Here is a 20,160-nt window from a genome sequence, read left to right as displayed (position 1 = left end):
GCAGCAGGGAGGCCAAACGACCTGTTCTGGAATGGGATTCAGGGCCCCACGGGAAGGGTGACACAACTCCCAGAGCTGGCCTGGGCTCTCAAATGCCTAGCGATGGCTCTGGGGAGAAGTCAGAAGGAATAAGACCTGAAACTGTTTACACCCCTGCGGTTGGAAGTGTTTGTCCGGGCTGCAATTGCTTTCATCACCCTTGTCTATCAACATACGCAAACATCTAGGTATCAACAATAGCCAAACAGCAGGGAAAAAAATGCTACCGCTTGATCGACTTTGCGTTACTTCACCGTGACCAGTGGATATATGTACGTCACCGAGTCTTTTTGTCCCCACTTTTAAGTAACTTAAGAGTCATTTCACTACTTCTCCCGATCCGGCATACTAGTCGCTGCTCATGGCAACATCGAACACATTACTATATCGTGGTTTGGATAATCCTGTCTTATTGGTGGCCATTTGGGTGATTTCTAGTTTTTTAGCATATAATGCATGGTGCAGTGGGTGTATTTTTTCCTCTTGGTTCAGATCCTTGGAATATATTCCAAAGAATAGTTGGCAGATTGATTGTTTTCTAGAAAGCTGCCAGCCCTGCATAGATGAGCCTGTTTCTTCTCTACAACCCCAGCTCTGGACTTCCTCACTGTTAACTGAACGGTTCTAAGGTGGAACCTCCCCAGAGGCCTCTGTAGGGCCTGGAGGTAGAAAAGAGGCCACGCAGACGCTTTACCCGGGGAAAGCACGTCATCATGCCAAGAACTGGGAGCTTTTCTCACCCCGGGATTTGAATTCTCCATATCTTGGTGTGTGCCCACAGATACCATTTCTAAAAGGTTTTTATAATCTTGAGGGTTGGGAAGCTGGTGGGGGCCAGAAAGATATAAGAAGGCACAAAGATAGAGCATCTTCCGTTTCTGGCCTCCCCACGGGGGCCACATCGGGTGCCCACCTTCCTCTGCTGGTTCGAACCAGGAAGTGCGAACAAACCCACCCCTTGTCTGCCATGTGGGGAAACTGGGGTGTTAACTAGGCTATCATGGGCTGTGGGGGTTTTTTTTGTTTTATGTTATGTTATTTTATTTATTTACTTTTATTGAAGTCTAGTTGATGTACAACGCTGTGCCAACCTCTGCTGAAAGGAAGATGACTCAGTTATACACGTACATACATTCTTTTTTTATATTTGTTTTCCATTACGTTTTATCACAGGATATTGAATTTGGTTCCCTGTGCTGTACAGGAGGACCTTGTTGTTTACCCATCCTAAGTGTAATAGTTTGCATCTACCAACCCCCAAACTCCCAGTCCATCCCTCTCCCTCCCCACATCCCTCTTGGCTGTGTTTTGAGTTCTTAAAATATTAAGGAGTTAACAAGGCCTGCGTAGAGCCAAACTCATAGACTCAGAGACTGGAGTGATGGTTGCCAGGGTCTTTGGGGGAGGTGGGCGTGGTGGGTTGCTAAATGGTGGGTGTAGAGCTTCAGTCCTGCAAGATGAGTACGTTCTAGAGACCTGCCATACAGCACTGTCCTCTGTTAATACTGAGTTGTTTGGCCCTGTGAGCTCTGGGGAGTTCAGCTTGGCCAGATGTTTAAAGGGGTCATTGATGCCGCCACACCTGCTTGGAGGAGGCGAGGTGAGGGGTACAGCACACGATAAGCCACGGAGCACCACAAGAAGTGAGGCGTGGGAGGGTCTAGCTGGGGACGCAGAGGCAGAGGCCTGGAGTGTTTCTGTTTCATGTTGCTCGCGTGTGCGGAGATTTAACAAATAATCTTCACTTAAATGACTTAAAGAGAAAGCTGCCCCATTACTTGAACTCAGTGATTCTCAACCGGGCAATATTGTGCACATCAGGGCACATGTGGCCATGTCTGCAGACGTTTTTGGTTTTCACAACCAGGAGATGTCCCTGGTATCTAGTGAGGGGGGACCAGGGATGCTGCTCACAGCCTACACTGCCCATGACAGCCCCCCACAACAGAGAATTATCCGCTTTAGAATAGCCAGCTTGCCCTGAGGTGGAGAAACCCTGCTTTACCCAAAGAGCAGGTGATTTTGGAAAGACCCACGTGGTCGGGCCCACGCTACCGACGGCAGCTTTCCGTTTCTAGATTGTTAAACTCTGTCTCCTAACGTTCCGGCCTTGTGACTTTCCCAGACATCCTCCCTTGATTCCTCTTCCTACCCTTTTGGATCTGTGACTTATTTTTGCAATCCTGAAAGCGTTCCTGAATTCTGCTCCCGTGTGCTCTTCACTCCAAATTCCGGCTGCGCTCTCCTCATCCCCCAACCTAGCCCCGCCGCCGGCCTGGGGGAGGCTCCTGGCTCGAGCCTCTCTGCCGCTCTCGGAATGTTGATTTGCTTCGATGTGTAACTGCCTGGCCGAGCCTGCCCTGCGGTAACCTCACTGGCATCGCGGCTGTAGCTCACGATCAGCAGGAAATGAAAAGTATCGGCTCCGCGTCCCATTTGCATGACGGGATTGAATAAGCACTGCGTTGTCTAACAGCCTCTGTTTCTCTCTTTCTCCCCCCCACCCCCTTTCTCTCTCCCTCCCTCTCCTGGCAATTTTATCACCTGTCACCGCCAACTTTCTCCTTCCCCCTCCTCTCCCCCCACCTGCCTGGTGACCACAACGTGCCTTCCTCCCTGTTCACACGCGGCAGTTCTGACGCTGTCTGCTCCTCCTGTAGTGCCAGGCTTCTGTTGCACAGTTGGCGTGGACTGGAAGTCTCTCACGACTCCGGCGTGCCTCCCCCTCACCACGGACTACTTCCCCGACCGCCAGGGCCTGCAGAACGACTACACGGAGGGCTGCTACGACCTCCTCCCAGAGGCCGACATCGACAGGTCGGTGGCAGGGGAAAGGCGCCCAGCTTTTGTTTCTCCCAGGGCTGGTGTACCAGTCGTCCGCTTCACGCACCGCCACGGAAGGGTCATCAGGGTTGGGTCGTGGGGAATGCGTGTCCTGTGAGCAGCCGTCCGTCTTTCAGGAGGGACGAGGAGGGCGTGCAGATGACGGCCCAGCAGGTGTTTGAGGAGTTCGTGTGCCAGCGGCTCATGCAGGGCTACCAGATCATCGTGCAGCCCAGGGCGCAGCAGCCCAGCCCCGCCGCGCCGCCCCCGCTCAGCAGCAGCCCGCTCTACAGCCGGGGTGAGCTGTCCTCCTCAGACTCGTCGTTTCCCTTCTCTGCTGAATCTGTGCGCGCAGGGTCGCAAGGTCGTAGGGAACGCATACATTTAGGAGTCATTGTTTCTCAACACACATTTTTTTTTTTTTCTTTCTAGATCTTACTTTACACGAGAATTAACGTCTCCACTGCATTCAAGTCTATCTTAAAACTCTTTGTAATCTCCAGCTCTCCTTGTAAGGAAGAGGGTATGGCCAAGGCCAGGAATGTCCCAGCCTGGCTCGAGCGGTACCTCTGGGTCACAGGCAGCCGAGCAGGGGCTGAGCTGTCAAACGACGGGGTGACTATTCCACACCCAGAAGCCTGGGTTTACCTCTCTCACAGTGCCTGACACAGCAGGTGCTCTCATGTCACCTGAACCTCAAGTTTATACTTGTTCTTCTTCCCATTCTGCATTCATCTTCTCCTGTTTGTCACTGCAGCTCAGTGACTTGCAGCGGGGACGGGTGGTCCGTGAGTGGCAGAGGCTAGTGAGTGGCAGAGACTCAGTGGTGCGGATGGAGTTTGAGCTGGGCTCTGGAGCACTCCTCTGAAACAAGTCAGGCAGCGAGAATTACGTGCAGGGGCCTGGAACCAGATGGCGGCGGTCACTTCCTGGAACCGTCACTGAGCATCCGTTAGTCCCCTGCTTCCTCCTTGTAGCTAATGAGCCCCCCTGCTCCCTAACCAGCCAGCACCAAACCTCAGGCCATCTTTGGCTCCTTTAAAGCCCCTATGGTCAGAGGATCAAAGAAGCATGGACCTGTTAGCGGGAGCTTAGCGGTCCTCCAGTCCGGGCCCCATTGTTCATGATGAAGCGTTGAACTCCCTCTGGATTTTCTCTAAAAGCCCTTTGTGATTGTATCATGTGATGCCTTCTTCGCATATTATAGGCTCTGCTGAATAGCAACCTTTCTGAGTGCCAGGGCGATTTCAGCTGGCACTTCATCTTGTCCTCCATCACGGAAACCGCTGTGCCTGGTGCACAGCAGCGTGGGTTGATGCATATATGACTGTGTTCATTCATTTTCATTCATTCATTAGTATTTTTGAAGCTCCTGCTCTGTGGGGAAAAATAACATTAGTCAAACTATGAAATACAATTCCACGTTGCGATGAAGATTATGAGGGAAAAATCTGCGAGAATATTTAATACAGGACCTGATGTGGTCTGAAGAGTCAGGGGTGGCTTCTTTGAGGAGGTGATGTTTGAGCTGCTGCTGTCCCTGAAGCACATGCAGGAGTTTTTAGTGAGAGAGGAGTAGAGGGCAGGAACAGGCGGGCTGAGCATGCCAGGCAGCAGGGTTAGTACATGCAAAGGCCCTGCGGCTGGAGACCTCGTGAGGCTTCCTGGGCACCTGAGAGAAGACCGGTGTGGGGAGCTCCGGGAATAAGCCCGTGATGTGGCCCGAGATGTCAGGAGACTCAGGCCGCACAGGCCCACGTGAAGGACTTCGTTCTCACCCCGAGAGCAGTGTGGTGAATCCGCCTTTCTGACAGTGGCCCCATCCAGGTTGCCTACTTCCTTTTCTCTGAAATAGCACTTTATCAGGTGCTACTGAAAATACAAAGACGAACTTTCCGTTTGTCAGGGTGTGAGACAGGCACACACAAGGAGCTACCCCCAGGGGAGAAGTCACCGCTGATGGGGTCTGATCGCTTTCTGGAGGAAGTGGCATTTGATGGTGACCTTAAATCATCCATAGGATTTTGATGGCCCAGGAAGAGAAGGCAGAAGAAGCAACGGGAGCAGATGTTTGAAGAAGGAAATTTGAGCAAATAAATAAGTGGTCCTTTAAGTGTGAAACGCAGTGCAGCGTTGTGGGTGTCATGGGGGCTGAAGCCCGAAAGCTAGGTTGGCTGCCCCCCTGGGTTGAGGGCCTCGGATGCCAGGTGGCAGCTTTTGCCTGAGGGGAGTGGAGTTCCACTTCAGCCAGGTAGCATCTACTCTGGAACGTTGCTTTGCAGTGGACAAGGCATCGTGCTGTTCAGCCTTGCACGTGCCGTCCAGGTGCTGTCGGCACCCCCAGGCCCTAACCCCCTGCTGGCTGGTTCAGTAACAGAAAAATCTGCCAGCTTCAGGACTTTTTTTTTTAAGCTAAGAATATTTCTTTTCCATGAAACTGCTTCTCAAACGGAAGTATCGCCCCATTTGTTTCTCCTTTTCTGAATCTGTATGGAAGCGAAGCAATTGCCTGCTAAAGGAATGACCCTCAACCAGATGGAGGAAATTACTTATGTTTTTCCCTGTTAGGCCTTGTGTCCCGAAACCGTCCCGAGGAGGAAGACCAGTACTGGCTCAGTATGGGCAGGACTTTCCACAAAGTCACACTGAAGGATAAGATGATCACAGTGACACGCTACCTTCCCAAGTGAGTCCTCGGGTTTTCAGAGTTTTCAACTCCTGTCCTAAGTGATGTCCAACTGCTAAGTTATGTTTCTAAAATATATTGTGCACATACTGAATTATGTATATAACACGTAATTCAAACCAAGGAGGTTGAATGATCGTTTTTCTTTTGGAGTTACTGTTTTGCTTTCTAGGGTTGTATTTTGTGGTTGTAACTCACCTGCTTCCAAAAGGGATTTGATTCAGCTCATAATGTTTAGCATGAGTCTTACCACGCCAATTAAAAATAAAGAACATGAGACTAGAAGAATGAGAAAGTTTAAGGAGAACTGAGAAGGTTCCATTACCAGAACCCTGGGAGGATTTCTGGTTACTGTGCTTGAGGGTCGAATGCCAAGGATCCTGCTGTGTCTTGAGACAGAAAAGGTACAGAAGAGTCGGGGGAGGGGGCTTCCTTGTTTGGACCGCAGGACCTTTGTTTTTCAGGTACCCTTACGAATCTGCCCAGATCCACTACACCTACAGCCTCTGCCCCTCCCACTCAGACTCGGAGTTCGTGTCCTGCTGGGTGGAGTTCTCGCACGAGCGGCTGGAGGAGTACAAGTGGAATTACTTAGACCAGTACATCTGCTCTGCCGGCTCCGAGGACTTCAGGTCAGAGACCCCGCTTTGGCTTCCATCCTTGCCGCCTTGCGTCTGTCCGTATTTTAACACCTCTATCCTTTCTCCTGATTGCAAAATGATAACTGTTTTAGGAAACAAACAAACAAAAAAAAAGAAAAAAAAGGAGGGAAAAAGCACATCTGCGTTGGGTTAAAAACTCAGTGGTGAGGTGGCTGCGGGTGGCTGCGGGGCAGTGAGAACGTACTGAACGCTGCTGAATTGTGCACTTAAAGATCATTAAAGTGGTAAACTGTTATGTATATTTTACCACATGAAACCACAAACCGGCAGCAAAAAACCTGGTGACGATGTGCTCTTTGGTGGAATGTCAAAGCTCTTCACATTCTCCTGACTGCTTCTGATGTCTTTTTTTTTCTTTTTTTTTTTTTAGGTACAGTTGATTTACAATGTTGTATTAATTTCTGCTGTACAGCAGAGTGGTGATATATATAGAGAAAGTCTTTTTTTATATTGTTTTCCATTACGGTTTATCACAGGATTTTTAAAAATCTTTTTTCAGCTTTATTGAGGTATAATTGACAAAAATTGTACATAGTTAAGGTGCACAACATGACTTTTTCACATAAATACACTTTTTCTCTTTTTTAATTAAATTTTTATTGGCGTGGCATTGATTTACAATATTGTGTTAGCTTCTGCTCTACAGCCAAGTGAATCAGTTATACATATACATATATCCACTGCTTTTTAGATTCTGTTCCCATTAGCTCATTACAGAGTACTGAATAGAGTCCCCTGTGCTATGCGGTAGGTTCGTATTAGTTACGTATTTTATATATAGTGCTGTGTACATGTCACTCCCAATCTCCCAACTTGTCCCTCCCCGCCCCTTGTCCGCTTGGTAACTGTAAGTTTGTTTTCTACATCTGTGACTCAATTTCTGTTTTGTAAATAGGTCCATGTGTACCATTTTTTTTTCAGATTCCACATATAAGTGATGTCATGTGATGTTTGTCTTTCTCTGTCTGACTTACTTCACTCAGCATGACAATCTGTAGGTCCATCCATGTCCCTGCAATTGGCATCATTTCGTTCTTTTTTATTATCGTAGGATAGTGAATGTACAGTAGGATCTTGTTGTGTTATTCTATTTTATATATATCCATCCTATATATAAAAGCTTTGTGATGTCTTGTTTTTATTTTATTTATTTTTGGGGGCCATACTGTGCGGCATGCAGGATCTCAGTTCCCTGACCAGGGATTGAACCTTGGCCCACAGCAGTGGAGGCAGCAAGTCCTAACCACTGGACCGCCAGGGAACTCCCTGTGACGTCTTGTTTTTAATTTTTCATTTTTTATGTGTGAATTTTGGTTGTGATGTAAAAGGCCACACGGGCACTGGGCCTGGGTGCACAGAAGAATTCTGACGTCCCTGGGAAAGTAAAAGCAGCCTTGGAGCTCTTCCCCCTGAGCCTGTGTGAGCATGTGCTCCTGGCCAGATGGACGCTGCCAGAGGTGGGGGTGTGGAGATGGGACGCTCCCTGGGGTGCTTTTATCATCTGTCTTTCTCACCACCACCCCCTTTCCCTTTGGCCCTCCACAGCTTAATCGAGTCTCTGAAGTTCTGGAGGACCCGCTTCCTGCTGCTGCCGGCCTGTGTCACCGCCACCAAGCGCATCACGGAGGGGGAGGCCCACTGCGACATCTACGGGGACAGGCCCCGGGCGGACGAGGAGGAGTGGCAGCTCCTGGACGGCTTCATCCGCTTCGTGGAGGGCCTGAACCGCATCCGCCGGCGGCACCGCTCCGACCGCATGATGCGGGTGAGGCTGTACAGGCCCCTCAGGGGCTGCGCCCGGGCTGGGATGCAGGGGCCTTCTCCTCCCGTGTCAGGGGCCTCTCGCCAGCCAGTTTCTTTACTCCACAGCTGCCCAGCGTTTACCTTCAGTCCGGAGCAGTGGGTTCTCCTCTAGTGCAGGGGCGAGGGGGAGGTGCAGAGCCAGCCGCTGGGCCGGGGCCGCCCTCCCGACCCGAGGACACAGTCCCTCGTGAGCTCCCCACGGGGGACCTGGCGTCAAGCACAGCTGCTTACGTGACCTGGTGCTGGATTGCTGGGTAGAAACTCTCTCAAGATGGTGACAGCAGCAATGTCACTTATGTCACTTAGGGTTTCCCGCACCCTTGGGCCTTCATTCAGCAACTCACTCCCCAGTCAGGACGCTGAAGCTTGTGGGGGTGATGAGATATGTCTGAGGACACCTAGCTAATAAAGGGCCGATCTAGGATGATTCAGTGTGTGTGCGTGTGTGTATGTGTGTGCGTGTGTGTGTGTGTACACATACATACAGGTCTGAAATTTTACAAATGTATAGATTCATGCAACCACCACCACCACGACCAGAACATGGAATAGTTCCATTACTCCAAAAAAACTCTCACGCTACCCTTTAGCGTGACATTGTCCTTCCACCTCTAACCCCTGGCAGCCCGTGACCTTTCCTCCATCACTATACTGTTGTCTTTTCCAAATGTCTTAGAAATGGAGTCATATGATACATAACCTTTCGAGGCTGCCTTCATCCACTCAGCATAACGCCTTTGGGGTTCATCCAACGTGTTGCTTGAATCCACAGTTCATTCCTTTTCATTGCTGAGTAATGTTCCGTCATCAGCCATGTTTTTATTTTTTGTTTTTAACCTCGAGTTCATTACTCTTTAACCCACGCAAGCTGCCTCTTGTACACAGCATCATTTCCAGGACAGTTTGTGTAGTGGAAAGAACCTTGGTTTTGGAGTCAGTTAACTGGAGTGTGAATTCCAGCTCCAGTGAGATTTAGGATAAATTACTTCACTTCTCTGAGACTTAGCTTCTTTTTCTGTAAATTAGATGTAATGTTATTTACTTGCTGGAGCCGTGATGAGAGTAAAACGAGATGATGTACGTAAACTACCTCAAGGAGGCAGTGTGTTTTGAGTCCAGTAGCTCTCGGGGACTTCAGTTCGAGTGAAAAGCCGTTTCCTGGCATTTGCGGGTCCTGAGACCCTGTCTTCCCCGACTGTATGGATGGGCTCGCAGATCTGAGGCACCGCAGCTGCAGCAGCGTCTGACGGCCTGTCTCCTCCTCTCTGCTTTAGAAAGGGGCCACCATGAAAGGCTTGCAGGTGGCTGGGCCCGTCCCCACCCACTCCCTCGAGTCCACCGGCCCCCCTGTGGGGAAGAAGGGAACCTCAGCTCTGTCTGCCCTGCTGGAGATGGAGGCCACTCAGAAGTAAGTGCCCGGTGGAGGGAGACTCGTCCCCACCCCACAGTCTGGAGTGCGCTGAGATGGGACTTCCGTCTGCCAGGGAGCCAGTAACTGACAAAAAGACTCATGTGGGAAAAGAAAGCTAGGTTAGTACTTATAAGTGTCAGATGTCATGAAGTAGGCCAGAAGGTCAAAATTTGCAGTCTGGAGCCAATTTGAACTACAGATACACTTGGTTTAGTCCACAACATGGATTTTTGTTGGTTGGTTGGGTTGTCTGTTTGTTTTGTATTTTTAATAGACTTTCTTTTTTAGAACAGCTTTAGGTTCAAGGCAAAATCGAGTGGAAGGTGCAGAGAGTTCCCATCAACACCCACACGTTGTCCCTGTCCCTCACTGGGCGGCACATTTGGTACAGTTGATGCTCCTGCGCTCACACATCCTCCTCACCCAAGGCACACAGTGTTTACATCGGGGTTCGCTCTTGGTGTGGCACAGTCTGTGGGTTTAAACAAACGTATGACGACATGTAGCCACCATCATAGAGTAATTTCACTGCTCTAAAAACACAAAATGTTTTTTAAGTATTGAGCCAGATTTTTTTAGTTTGAAGATTTCGTATAAAATCTTAATTTCTTAATGAATTCTGCATGAAAAAATATATAACATACATTACGTGATGCATGGTTATATTACATAAAATATATAATGTAATACAAAGTTATCTTATGGATAATATGTAAAATCCAGCTTTGCTTGAAGTAGTGGAGGCTCAGTTAGCACTGGGTCCATGTTCAAGCTCAGCCACGAAGGGCTGGCACTTTAAGTGAGCCTGTGCTCCTGGTTTCCTATAGAACCAGCACACCCTCTGCTCTTGGACTTCTCTTGGCCCCTCAGTCATGCCACCTGACCAGCTTCTCTAGGCGTTTGAGCGTGTGCTCCCTTCCTAAACAGTAGGTGCTGCAGCTCTCAGGATCCTGTTGGGACCACATCTTGCTTAGGGAGGGTAGGGACAGTGTCACAAGAGGTGGGATTTAAAGTGTCCTTGTGGGAAGGGATGCACTTATACAGGAGAAAGAGGGACTTGGGGAAAAGGAGAAACTGCCACAAGCAGATAGGACCTGCTCTGGGGGGCCTTCCCTGCCCCCTCCATCCTTCCAGCCAGATCAGGTCCCCCCCGCACCTCCCAGTGTCTTGTCTGGTGAAGGGGTCCATGCCGTGCCCGCAGGAGCCTGAATATGTTAAGCTTTCAGAAGGTAACATGAGTGAGCGCGAGTCCCAGTGGGAGATGCAGTTGCAAAGGCAGCGTGGGAAGTCGGATTCCAGGCTGTTCTTACACATTCTCGTAGCAAAAACGACCCTTTGAAAATTTCTTTATTTTAATGGAAAATTTCAAACAGGTTAAAAAAGTAGACTTGTGTGAAACATCCCCGTTTACCCTTCACCCAGCCTTGATCATTACCAACTCACGGCCGATCTTGTTTCATTTATATCCCACGTGCTCTCATCTTCCTTATTTCTTAAGAAATCCCAGACATCACACCCCTTCGTCGATAATATTTCAGTGTGCATCTCTGAAAGATAAGTACTCCTAAAGCGAAACTGTAATACCATAAGTTACCTAAAAAGTCACAGCAGTTTCTTAATATCGTGGAATATTCACTCAGCATCTTTGGCAGAGGTGGTGTTGGCAGAGATGGGTCCTGCGCACAGGACGTCCCGGTGGGTGGGCCCAGGAGGCAGAGACTTCACGAGTCCAGGCGAGAGGCAGCAGAGGCTGGAGGGTGAGGATGGGATGGAGAGGAAGGGGTGCAGGGAGAGAAGGGAATAGCATGGCTGGGGCGACAGGGGAGCAGATGCGAGGAGGGAGCTGAGGTAGGTCGGGCGCATTACTGAGGGTGCTGGGAACTCCAGAAAATGCCTTTACCTGACCAAGGAAAGACCCCCAGAACTCTGCCTGGCAGGTTGTCCCTGTAGCTAATCACAGACCTTTCCCACTGGAGAAAAGAACAAGGAACATATGCTGCTGGGAGGGGTGTGAAGCTGGGGGCGGGGGGATCTTATTTTAATATGTCAGTGAGTCATTGTTCAGGGCGCTCCAGGGAGCCTCTTTCTGCTCAGACTGGAGAGGAGGGGTAGCATGGGGTGGCCGTGTCCCCCGTGTGTGGAGGGGCACTCAACTGTCCCCACGGCAGGAGGCAGGACAGGGAGCCCCGAGCTGTATTGCCCCCTGCAGATGGCAGCTCCCCGGTGACATGGTGCGCTTTCTCAGAGCCGGAGGCCGAGCAGAGGCAGCCAGACCTTTACATAACGTTTGCTCACACAGCGTTTTTTACTTTGTGCTTTTCTTTATTTTTTTTTATTACACCAAGCGGATCCAATTTTATTGTGAAAAACTGTGTTACAACAACACGAAGAAGAGTTTTAGAAGTTTCACCATAGTCCTGCCATCTTACCACGCGTGTCTGTTTCCTCCAGTTCCCCTGGTCTTTGCCTGGAGGCGTGCGCATGTCATCAGGCCCTTGGGGGAGGCAGAGGCCCCAGGCGCGTGGCTGTGGGCAGTCGGGGCTGCAGGTGCCGGACCGTGGCTCTGTGACTCCTATCAGATGTAGATAAACTGATGTCAGGGAGTCAGAGCCGGGAGAGAGCCCACGTGGCAATTGTCACGGCCTCTGGGAAGAAGGAAGTGTGCCCCACTGGTGTTCTCACCAGTATAGCTGGTCCTTTTGTGGCATCCGCGCCCCTGAGCTGTGAGACAAGGAGCCTCCAAGGGCGAGGACGGGTCCTCCTCATCTCTGAATCCCCGACTCCTAGTCCAGGGGTCAGCATGTAGACGGCAGCTAAGTATGTGGTTGTTACATGCATCAGATGGAGGGGACGGGGGGGGGGGTGCAGCTGAGGCTTCCTGTCACCACCGTCCCAGCCACAGCCTAGGCCACGGCCCCCGGGAAGTACAGGAGTGTGTGCCAGTGTGTGTTCGCGGGTGAGGTCCCGAGGAGCCCGCCGCGGGGTGGTGCAGAGACAGTGCGATGTACGTGGACCAGGCAGAGTCAAGCTTTTAGTCTGCTTTTCTTACATGAGTTACAGCTCAGAGTAACCAGGTGACTGGTACGGGAGGTGTCTTCCCCTCCAGAATTCCAGCAGAAGGGTCCAAAAGGCGCGCTAGAATATCACCACATGTGGGCTCGGGTACGCTCACGGATCTGGCAGAGATCACCGGTGACCGCTCACATCGCCAGACGCCACGGCCTCCAGGTAGAAGCACACAATGCACTGAGGAAGAATTCCTGCCCCATCAACCTAAATGTGCTCGAACCTCTAGATGTAATTTCTAGTTTGCAGGAAGTGCCGGTCGCAGAGGAACAAGGGAAACAATAAAGGGATATGATCAGCACATCCAGACTGTAAATTCACAAGACGAGTGAGCTACTTTCTTCCACAAATAAATTGCAGGGATATAGAGGGATGAACAGAGCTTCTAGCTTAAAGGAGACTCGAGAGGCATAACTGACTGCAGTGCAGGGACCGTATCTGAATCCTGTTTTGAACAAATGCACAGTAAAAAAAGATTTTTGGAGACAGAGAAATATTAGATATTAGAAAATTAAAAAGAAATTTAAGTGTGTTGATGGAATTATTTTTTTCTCAGTTATTTTCTTTTAGAGATACAATATATACTGAAGTGTTTATGGATGTAATAATAGCATGTATGAGTTTTGATTCCAAGCAGTCGGGGTGGATAGGTATAGATGAAACAAGATTGGCTCTATCAATAAAGAATTCTGGGGGTCCAGGTAGATAAGGGTTCGATTACATTATCCTCCTTATTTTCGTATGGGTTTGAAAATTTTCCATGACAAAAACCAAAAATAGAGAGTGTAACAGGTTACTATGGAAACTGATTTTTAATCTCCAATATGCCATTACTTCACCATCAGCAACAGACCTGGCAGAATTTAAGACGAAAGAAATGTCACAAATTGGCTTCCTAGGGAAACACAGAAAGACAAGAGTTTGGTTGTGGGCTCAGCCCCCGTGGGAGGGAGGGGGCAAAGGGAGCAGTCGAGATGCAGGAAAGCCCAGTGGTGACCTCGGGCACCTCCCTTGAGCTCTGGAGCTAGAGCTGCCTTCGGAGATGAGCTGGGTTGGACCAGCAGGGCCAGGCCTTTATCGTCCTTGGTGACGGTTCACTGTCCGCGGACAGCCCGGGGAGGGGCGAGGGCTCTGCAGCTGGGCCGTCCCTGGAGGGGGCAACACCCCCAGCTCCTGTGGCAGCAGGGCCACCGCAGAGGGTCTGGGTGGCACCTTAAAGTGCCCCTCAGGAGAAACGCGTGTTACAATAACAACGAAGTACTTAAGACTGTAATGTTAGCCTCCTGGAACTTACCAAATAAAAATGCAATGATATATTAAAACAGTCTAATTTGGGGGGAGCATTTACGTTACCATAGTTCATGGCTTACCTTAGTATGGAAAAAAAATTAGGAAAATAAATGTGAAAGTAGGCGTTTGTGGATACCAGAACCAAGGTGGGAGGAGATGTCACAAGAAAACCGTAGTTGTCTCGTGTCTGAGATAATGCCTGTTAGATTAGTGTGTGGCGTTTTTTTGGGGGGGTGAGGAGGGATTAAGTGTGTGCATTTGCAAGATTAACGAATCTTCAAAACATATAAAGAGTTTCACCATGTTTAGTTAATGCCAAATGGTAACCCAGCCCTACTTTTCAGAATTTGCTTCTGCTGGTATATTTAATAAAAACTGAGGAAAAGATCTTTCCCAGAAAGTTAAAAAAGTGGTGTTCATGGACATACAAACCATGTCACTTGCCTTTTCAAAGTCATACACAAGACCAGCTGCTGCCAAGATGCTTCTAAAATGTGGCCGTTTTCTCATTTCCCGTGGCAGCTGGTGATGGTTCAGGACAGTGAATGAAATCAAGGGCACCACACGGGGCTGAGGATTAACAAAGTGGAAGAGCGTGTTTCGAAGGTGCCAGCAACAGAGCTGCCTTTGCTTCCTCGTGGCTAACGTGGGTCCTTCCCCAGGGGCTCTGAGCAAGGACCACCCTGTATTTCTCCCCCCTCAGGTGCCTGGGAGAACAGCAGGCGGCGGCCCACGGGAGCAAGAGCTCAGCCGCCCCGGCCGAGAGCAGCGGCGTTGCCATGACCCCCACCTACGTGGACAGCCCACGAAAGGTAGAAGAGCCCTTCTGGCGGGGGGCTGGCGTGTGCGCTCAGGGACCCGGTGTGGAGGGTCACACTCAGCCTGTGAGTCCAGGACTAAGTGTGCCGTGGGTTTGGATGAACCCTTTGCAGCGCTGCTGTTGTGACGGAGGGACTTGCCTGCTCACGGTTGTAAGGAATCTAACTGCTGGATGAAAGCAGACGTAAATCAGTCACGCCAAACCCTATCGGTCAAGGCCCCAGATCTGGCTTGAGCTGTGACACTGGCCTCTGGTTTTCCTTCAGCCCCATCTTCAGCCCTCCTGGGGGTGGGGGGAGGTAGAAAACGACTGGAGCAGCTTCTGGGAGAGCTCACTCTTTGAGGAATGGAATTCCCATCCGTTTGCTTAGACTCCTGAGAAGTAGTCAGATGGGAGTGTCCTGGGAGACAAAAACCAAAACCTGAGGTTTGGCCTCCACACGGAATAGCGAGTACAGTAGAGGGTCCAAAAGCGCCATGGATCAGGCTTTTGTTGCAGCTTTTAAGACCCATAGATGTGGCTCTGTCAACTCCTCCTCAAAAATTCAGAATCTGAGATCATTCTGATGTGGCAGGGTGAGCTGGTGTACGTTCTCTTATCTGGTCTCTCTCACTCCAAGGTGAAGGCGATTCAATAGATGTAATTTATTTTTCAACCTTGTGGTCAACTTGTATATCCATCTGCGTAGTTATTTTATTTCCACATCATGAAAGTTTCCCTGTGTCATTATTTCTCCACAGCATGACTTTAAAAAATAACTATATAGTATTTCATCATATGGATAGACCTTCATTTATAACTTATTTTTTTGTTAAAATATATATATATATATGTGTGGTTTCTGATTTTTAAAAATAGTTTTTGGTAATTATTCCATAAGTCTGTATAACTATTCTGCAGTGTATCACACTCACAAATAATACTGCAAACATCCTTGCACATAATTAGACCACATCTCTGATTGCTTCTTCAGGATAAATTCCTAGAAGTAGACTTCTAGGACGGAGGGGTTAAAATCTAAGGAAAAGGAGTAACCGAGGCTGCAGGCAGCGTGTAGCACCCATAGACCAGAGACGGCAAACCCCAATAAATATTTTAGGCCTTGTGGGCTGAGAGACAGGCTCAGAGCTATTGTGTGGGCTCTTCCATAGCCATTTAAAATCTTAACGGTTCTCAGCTCACAGTCTGCAATAACCAGGGGACCGGATTTGGCTGTAGGCTGTCATTTCTGTAAACCCAGCTCTAAGGCAGTGGCTCTAGGTACAGTCCCAAGGATCGTCTGTGTGTCTACAGTTCACCTGTTGGTGAAGGAGGTCTTTTCACCTGTCCTCACTCACAGGTACATCATCTCAGCAGCGTCAGCACCTCTGCTTCTGTACGTTCTGGCAGAGACGGGATGCGAATAGAATGTGAGAACACATGAGTGCCTGTGTGCTGTTCACCCACTGCCGTCTTTGAGGATTAGAAGCAGTGCGGGGCAGTACTGAGAAGTGCAGAGATTACAGAGCCACAAGCATTGTGGTTAAAACGCGCCAACAGCCGAGTAGGAGATTGTTGTTTAGAACACTCTCCTCATCTTCCAGCTGGACGCTGAAATCCATGTGAATGGCCATCGGTCTGCCAGATGTAGATTCCCAAGTGGTCCAGGAAAAGCAGAGGTGCTGGGAGATGGCCGGGCACTGTTCCCAGGCAGCAGCTGTGTTAGGATGCATACAGGGTACCCCAGTGCGCATCTCCGCAGACATGCGTTTCCACGGCTCGTTACTTGAGCTCATCGTGGCTGATGGGCCGTGGCAGCAGTTCTGGTAAAAGGGACACTGACATACTTCAGTGATTCTGCTTTTAGAATTAAAGTTGTAGGAAAGCAGGATCTTCAGGCGTATCAAGTGGCATTTCCGAATTTCAGTGATGACAAAGCGTAAAAGAGGGCACTTCTTGACCGTAAGAAAGAGGGAGGGAGGGGTCTTTGGAAAAGTTCTCTGCCATGTATGTTTCAAGCACACAGCAACTTGAACCCCACAGGAGTAGGGTGGGGAGGGGAAGGCTGCTTCCGGAGCCCCTCCCGGTGACTGCATGTGTGTCTGATACTATCCGTGTCTCAGCATCCTGCTGATTTTGTTATACAGCCAGCGAAGGGGAAGGTACTGCAGCTTCTGTGTCCCCAGTTTGCTCGGAAAATTAAACAAGAACTTTTCCTGCATTGAATCCTCTTCTCCCATCTGGCTGCCGTGTTTAGTAACAGACGGAAATGCAAACTTCAGGCCTCCACGCCTCTCCCCGAGGCCTGCTGGTCACCCAGCCAGGCGGGAGACCAGGACGCTGCCCCCAACCCTGCCTGGTATCCCCCTCTGCAAGCTGCCCTGCAGCCTTCTCCCCTGGGCATAGGTCTGAGGACGTTCAGAGCTATGTGGGAGCGCGCAAGCACCCAAGCCAGGCCCTGATGAGACCTGAGGCGCTTGGACACACCTTCTCCCCCAGGCGCTGGCTCCCACAGGGCTGGGATATTCTGCCCAGGAAGGTGTGAGTTTCTGCTAATGCTTTGCATTTGGATATTTTCCTCCTGGGGGGATCTCTCTTTCTCTCTCTCTCCCTCTCCCTCTCACCCTCTCCCTCTCTTTTTTTTTTCCTTCCCCCTCATGTGCCCTTCTTTATCTCCTTCCCTCCTGGTTTTGGTTTTTTTCTCTCGTCCCCCGCTTCCCCGATGGTTCGCCGCTGGGCCGCGTTCCGTCCCTCTGCCCCCTCACACCTGCTGCCGCTTCCTGCCGCTCTCACCTCAGGACGGGGCCTTCTTTATGGAGTTTGTCCGCAGCCCGCGCACAGCATCATCCGCCTTCTACCCTCAGGTCAGTGCAACCCCAGGGCCCCGCGGCCCGCGTGCGCCTGTCCGGCGGCAGAACCGTGACCTGGCCTTCAGCTCGGCTCTGAACGCGTGGAACTGGGCCAAGGCCGAGCTTGAGGGGCAGTTGAAACTGAATTTGGTCTCAGAGGTGCATTTCCCTCCTCGGGGTTTGTGGCGACACGTGGGATTGAGGAGGTTAACGTCAGAGAACAAAGGGTGGCACGTGTGGCCGCTGACTCGGCCACATGGCAGCATCTTCCCTTTCAGGTGTTCCTGTCCACATGACCTAAGCAGCGTGACACATGCTGACTTCAGGACTGAACTCTTATTTTCCTCCCAGCACGAGCAGATAAATTTATAGCAGTGTGGCAGGAAGTGGTGAGAAAAGAGCAAACATTTATTACCAGGCGTGTACTTTGTCATAGGCTGAGGGTGTGCGACCCCGGGCAACTCACCTCTGGACTGTCCTGAGCTCGTGTGTCACATAAAGGGTTTGGAACCATCTCAAGGGCCTTCCAGGCCTTAAAAGCCTTCAATTACTACGTGCCAAACCCATAGTAATATTTCATCGCATCCTCACAGCATCGCCTGTGAGTTAAGCAGACGTTTTATCCCAGTTCTACAGATGGAGAATTTTTAAGGGCCAAAGAACTTGTGCTTCACACAGGATGGGGTTGAGCTGGGATTTAAATCAGGACCAACAGGCTTGGTTCGTGACCCCTGCTGCATAATTAGCGTTGGTCGTTGCTGTGCTGACAGAGCTTGGTGACAAGAACCTGGGCTCCTAGCCCTTTATCAAGGCTCCTGAGTATATGCGATCGACTTGGTCACCGAGATCTGAAAGGGCTAGTTCCACGTGGATTGAGGATCTGCTCCACCAGCTACTGTGCAAAGGGCTTTGCAAACAGCCTGTGAGTCCATGAGGTACAGGTATTATCACCCATTTCCCAGATGAGAAAACTGAGGCCTAAAGATGTTACCTGGCCAAAGGGCCCGGAACTAGCCCAGAACAGTGCCTCTCCACCATCCTGTAGTCCACGCTGGTGTCTTCCCTTTCTTAGGAGGCCAGAGGGCATCTCAGGTCTGCACCGGGCTCTTCCCAGTGAGAGTGTGACCCTGGGCAGGTCCCCGTCGGGGCCTCTGTGTCCTAATCCAGCAGTCACCATGTTGGACAGAGTCAGGTTGGACTTTTTAACCTTTTACTTTCTAATAAGAGACCCTCTTATGAAAAGCTTCAGACTTAGATTAGAATTTAACCTAAGAAAAATCAGCAGAGCCAGGAGAGAGTTGCTTTATACATCTCATAATGTAATAGTCCACACAGGTTCACATGGAGGAATTCACCGGAAGAACAGAAGTGGACAAGTTCCTGGAATTGGAAATAGCAAACAGAGATGACGTGTTAGGAGAGGCTCACGGATGGAGTTTATATTGCCCACCAGATGTGCTGTTTAAAAGATACATATATATTTTTAAATGCTCTCATATCAGACGTAGTAAGGGAGCTCGGTGCCCTGACATGAAGGTAAATTGAGCTGTGCCGAGTGCCATGGGAGATACAGGCATGAACAGGACGCTCTGTGGACATTGCTTGTTTAACGTCTGTTCCCCCCTCCCCACCCCCAGATGGTGTGCGCCATGAGGGCAGGGGAAGTTTGTTTTTTGGTTTTGGTTTTTGTTTAACTTTTTATTTTATATTGGAGCATAGTTGATTAACAATGTTGTGATAGTTTCAGGTGTACAGCAAAGTGGTTCAGTTATACGTATACATGTATCTATTCTTTTTATTTATTTTTTAATTGGGGTATCATTGCTTTACAATGTTGTGCTAGTTTCTGCTGTGCAGGGAAGTGAATCAGCTATGTGTATACCTATATCCCCTCCCTCTTGGACCTGCCTCCCACCCCCCAGAAAAGGGAACCCTCTTACACTGTTGGTGGGAATGTAAATTGATACAGTCACTGTGGAGAACATTATGGAGGTTCCTTAAAAAGCTAAAAATAGAACTACCAAATGACCCAGCAGTCCCACTACTGGGCATATACCCTGAGGAAACCATAATTCAAAAAAACACATGTACCCCAGTGTTCACTGCAGCCCTATTTACAACAGCCAGGACAAGGAAGCAACCTAGGTGTCCAGCAACAGATGAATGGGTAAAGAAGATGTGGTACATATATACACCATGGAGTATTACTCAGACATAAAAAGGAACGAAATAGGGTCATTTGTAGAGATGTACATGTATTTATTCTTTTTCAGATTCTTTTCCCATTTAGGTTGTTACATAATATTGAGCAGAGTTCCCTGTGCTGTACAGTAGGTCCTTGTTGGTTTTCCGTGTTAAATACAGCAGTATGTACATGTCAATCCCAGACTCCAGGGGAGGGTTTTAATGAGGAATGATATTCCTTCCTTCCCTGATGATATAAACCTTGGAAAACATCCTAGCTGTGGGGCTGGGGGTTATTCTCCAGCTCTAGAAGCTGCATGGAATCCTGTCATGAGTGCTTTTATGAGGCTCTCGGTGCCCGGAAGGCGCTGGGTGACTGGAGGCCAGGAGCCCCATTTAACCCACTGCATCTCCAGGCAGGAGACCAGCCTCCCCGCATAGCTGAGAGCTGGGCTGGGGGGTCCGGCTGCATCCTGGTGGCTGGCCGTCCGCCAGCACGAGCAAGCGGGGCTCTGACAGGCACGGGGTCGGAGGCCTTGGGGGCACCT

At 49.8% G+C, this 20,160-nt stretch overlaps 1 protein-coding gene across 14 annotated transcripts in view; it reads left to right on the top strand.

Moving 5' to 3' along the window:
• The window catches only part of DEPDC5 (DEP domain containing 5, GATOR1 subcomplex subunit), a 98,244-nt gene that overhangs the window by 42,716 nt on the left and 35,368 nt on the right, over positions 1–20,160 (top strand). For 12 of the 14 annotated variants that reach the window (XR_009055059.1, XR_009055058.1, XR_009055056.1 and 9 more), the window contains 7 exons: positions 2,673–2,856; positions 3,000–3,160; positions 5,431–5,548; positions 6,013–6,180; positions 7,756–7,975; positions 9,288–9,421; positions 14,484–14,592. Coding sequence is in view for 9 of the 14 variants with exons in the window: in XM_057744916.1 (XP_057600899.1) it covers positions 2,673–2,856; positions 3,000–3,160; positions 5,431–5,548; positions 6,013–6,180; positions 7,756–7,975; positions 9,288–9,421; positions 14,484–14,592 (1,094 nt within the window). In the remaining 5 variants the exon portion in view is untranslated. The remainder of the gene's footprint in view (positions 1–2,672; positions 2,857–2,999; positions 3,161–5,430; positions 5,549–6,012; positions 6,181–7,755; positions 7,976–9,287; positions 9,422–14,483; positions 14,593–20,160) is intronic. The other 2 variants (XM_057744921.1, XM_057744918.1) reach the window with 1 other exon arrangement.

Source organism: Hippopotamus amphibius, chromosome 8 (genome assembly GCF_030028045.1).
Source record: "Hippopotamus amphibius kiboko isolate mHipAmp2 chromosome 8, mHipAmp2.hap2, whole genome shotgun sequence".
In the NCBI taxonomy this organism is placed as follows: domain Eukaryota; kingdom Metazoa; phylum Chordata; class Mammalia; order Artiodactyla; family Hippopotamidae; genus Hippopotamus; species Hippopotamus amphibius.
Note: the sequence above shows the minus strand (reverse complement) of the source record. Positions and strands in the feature narration are given on the sequence as shown.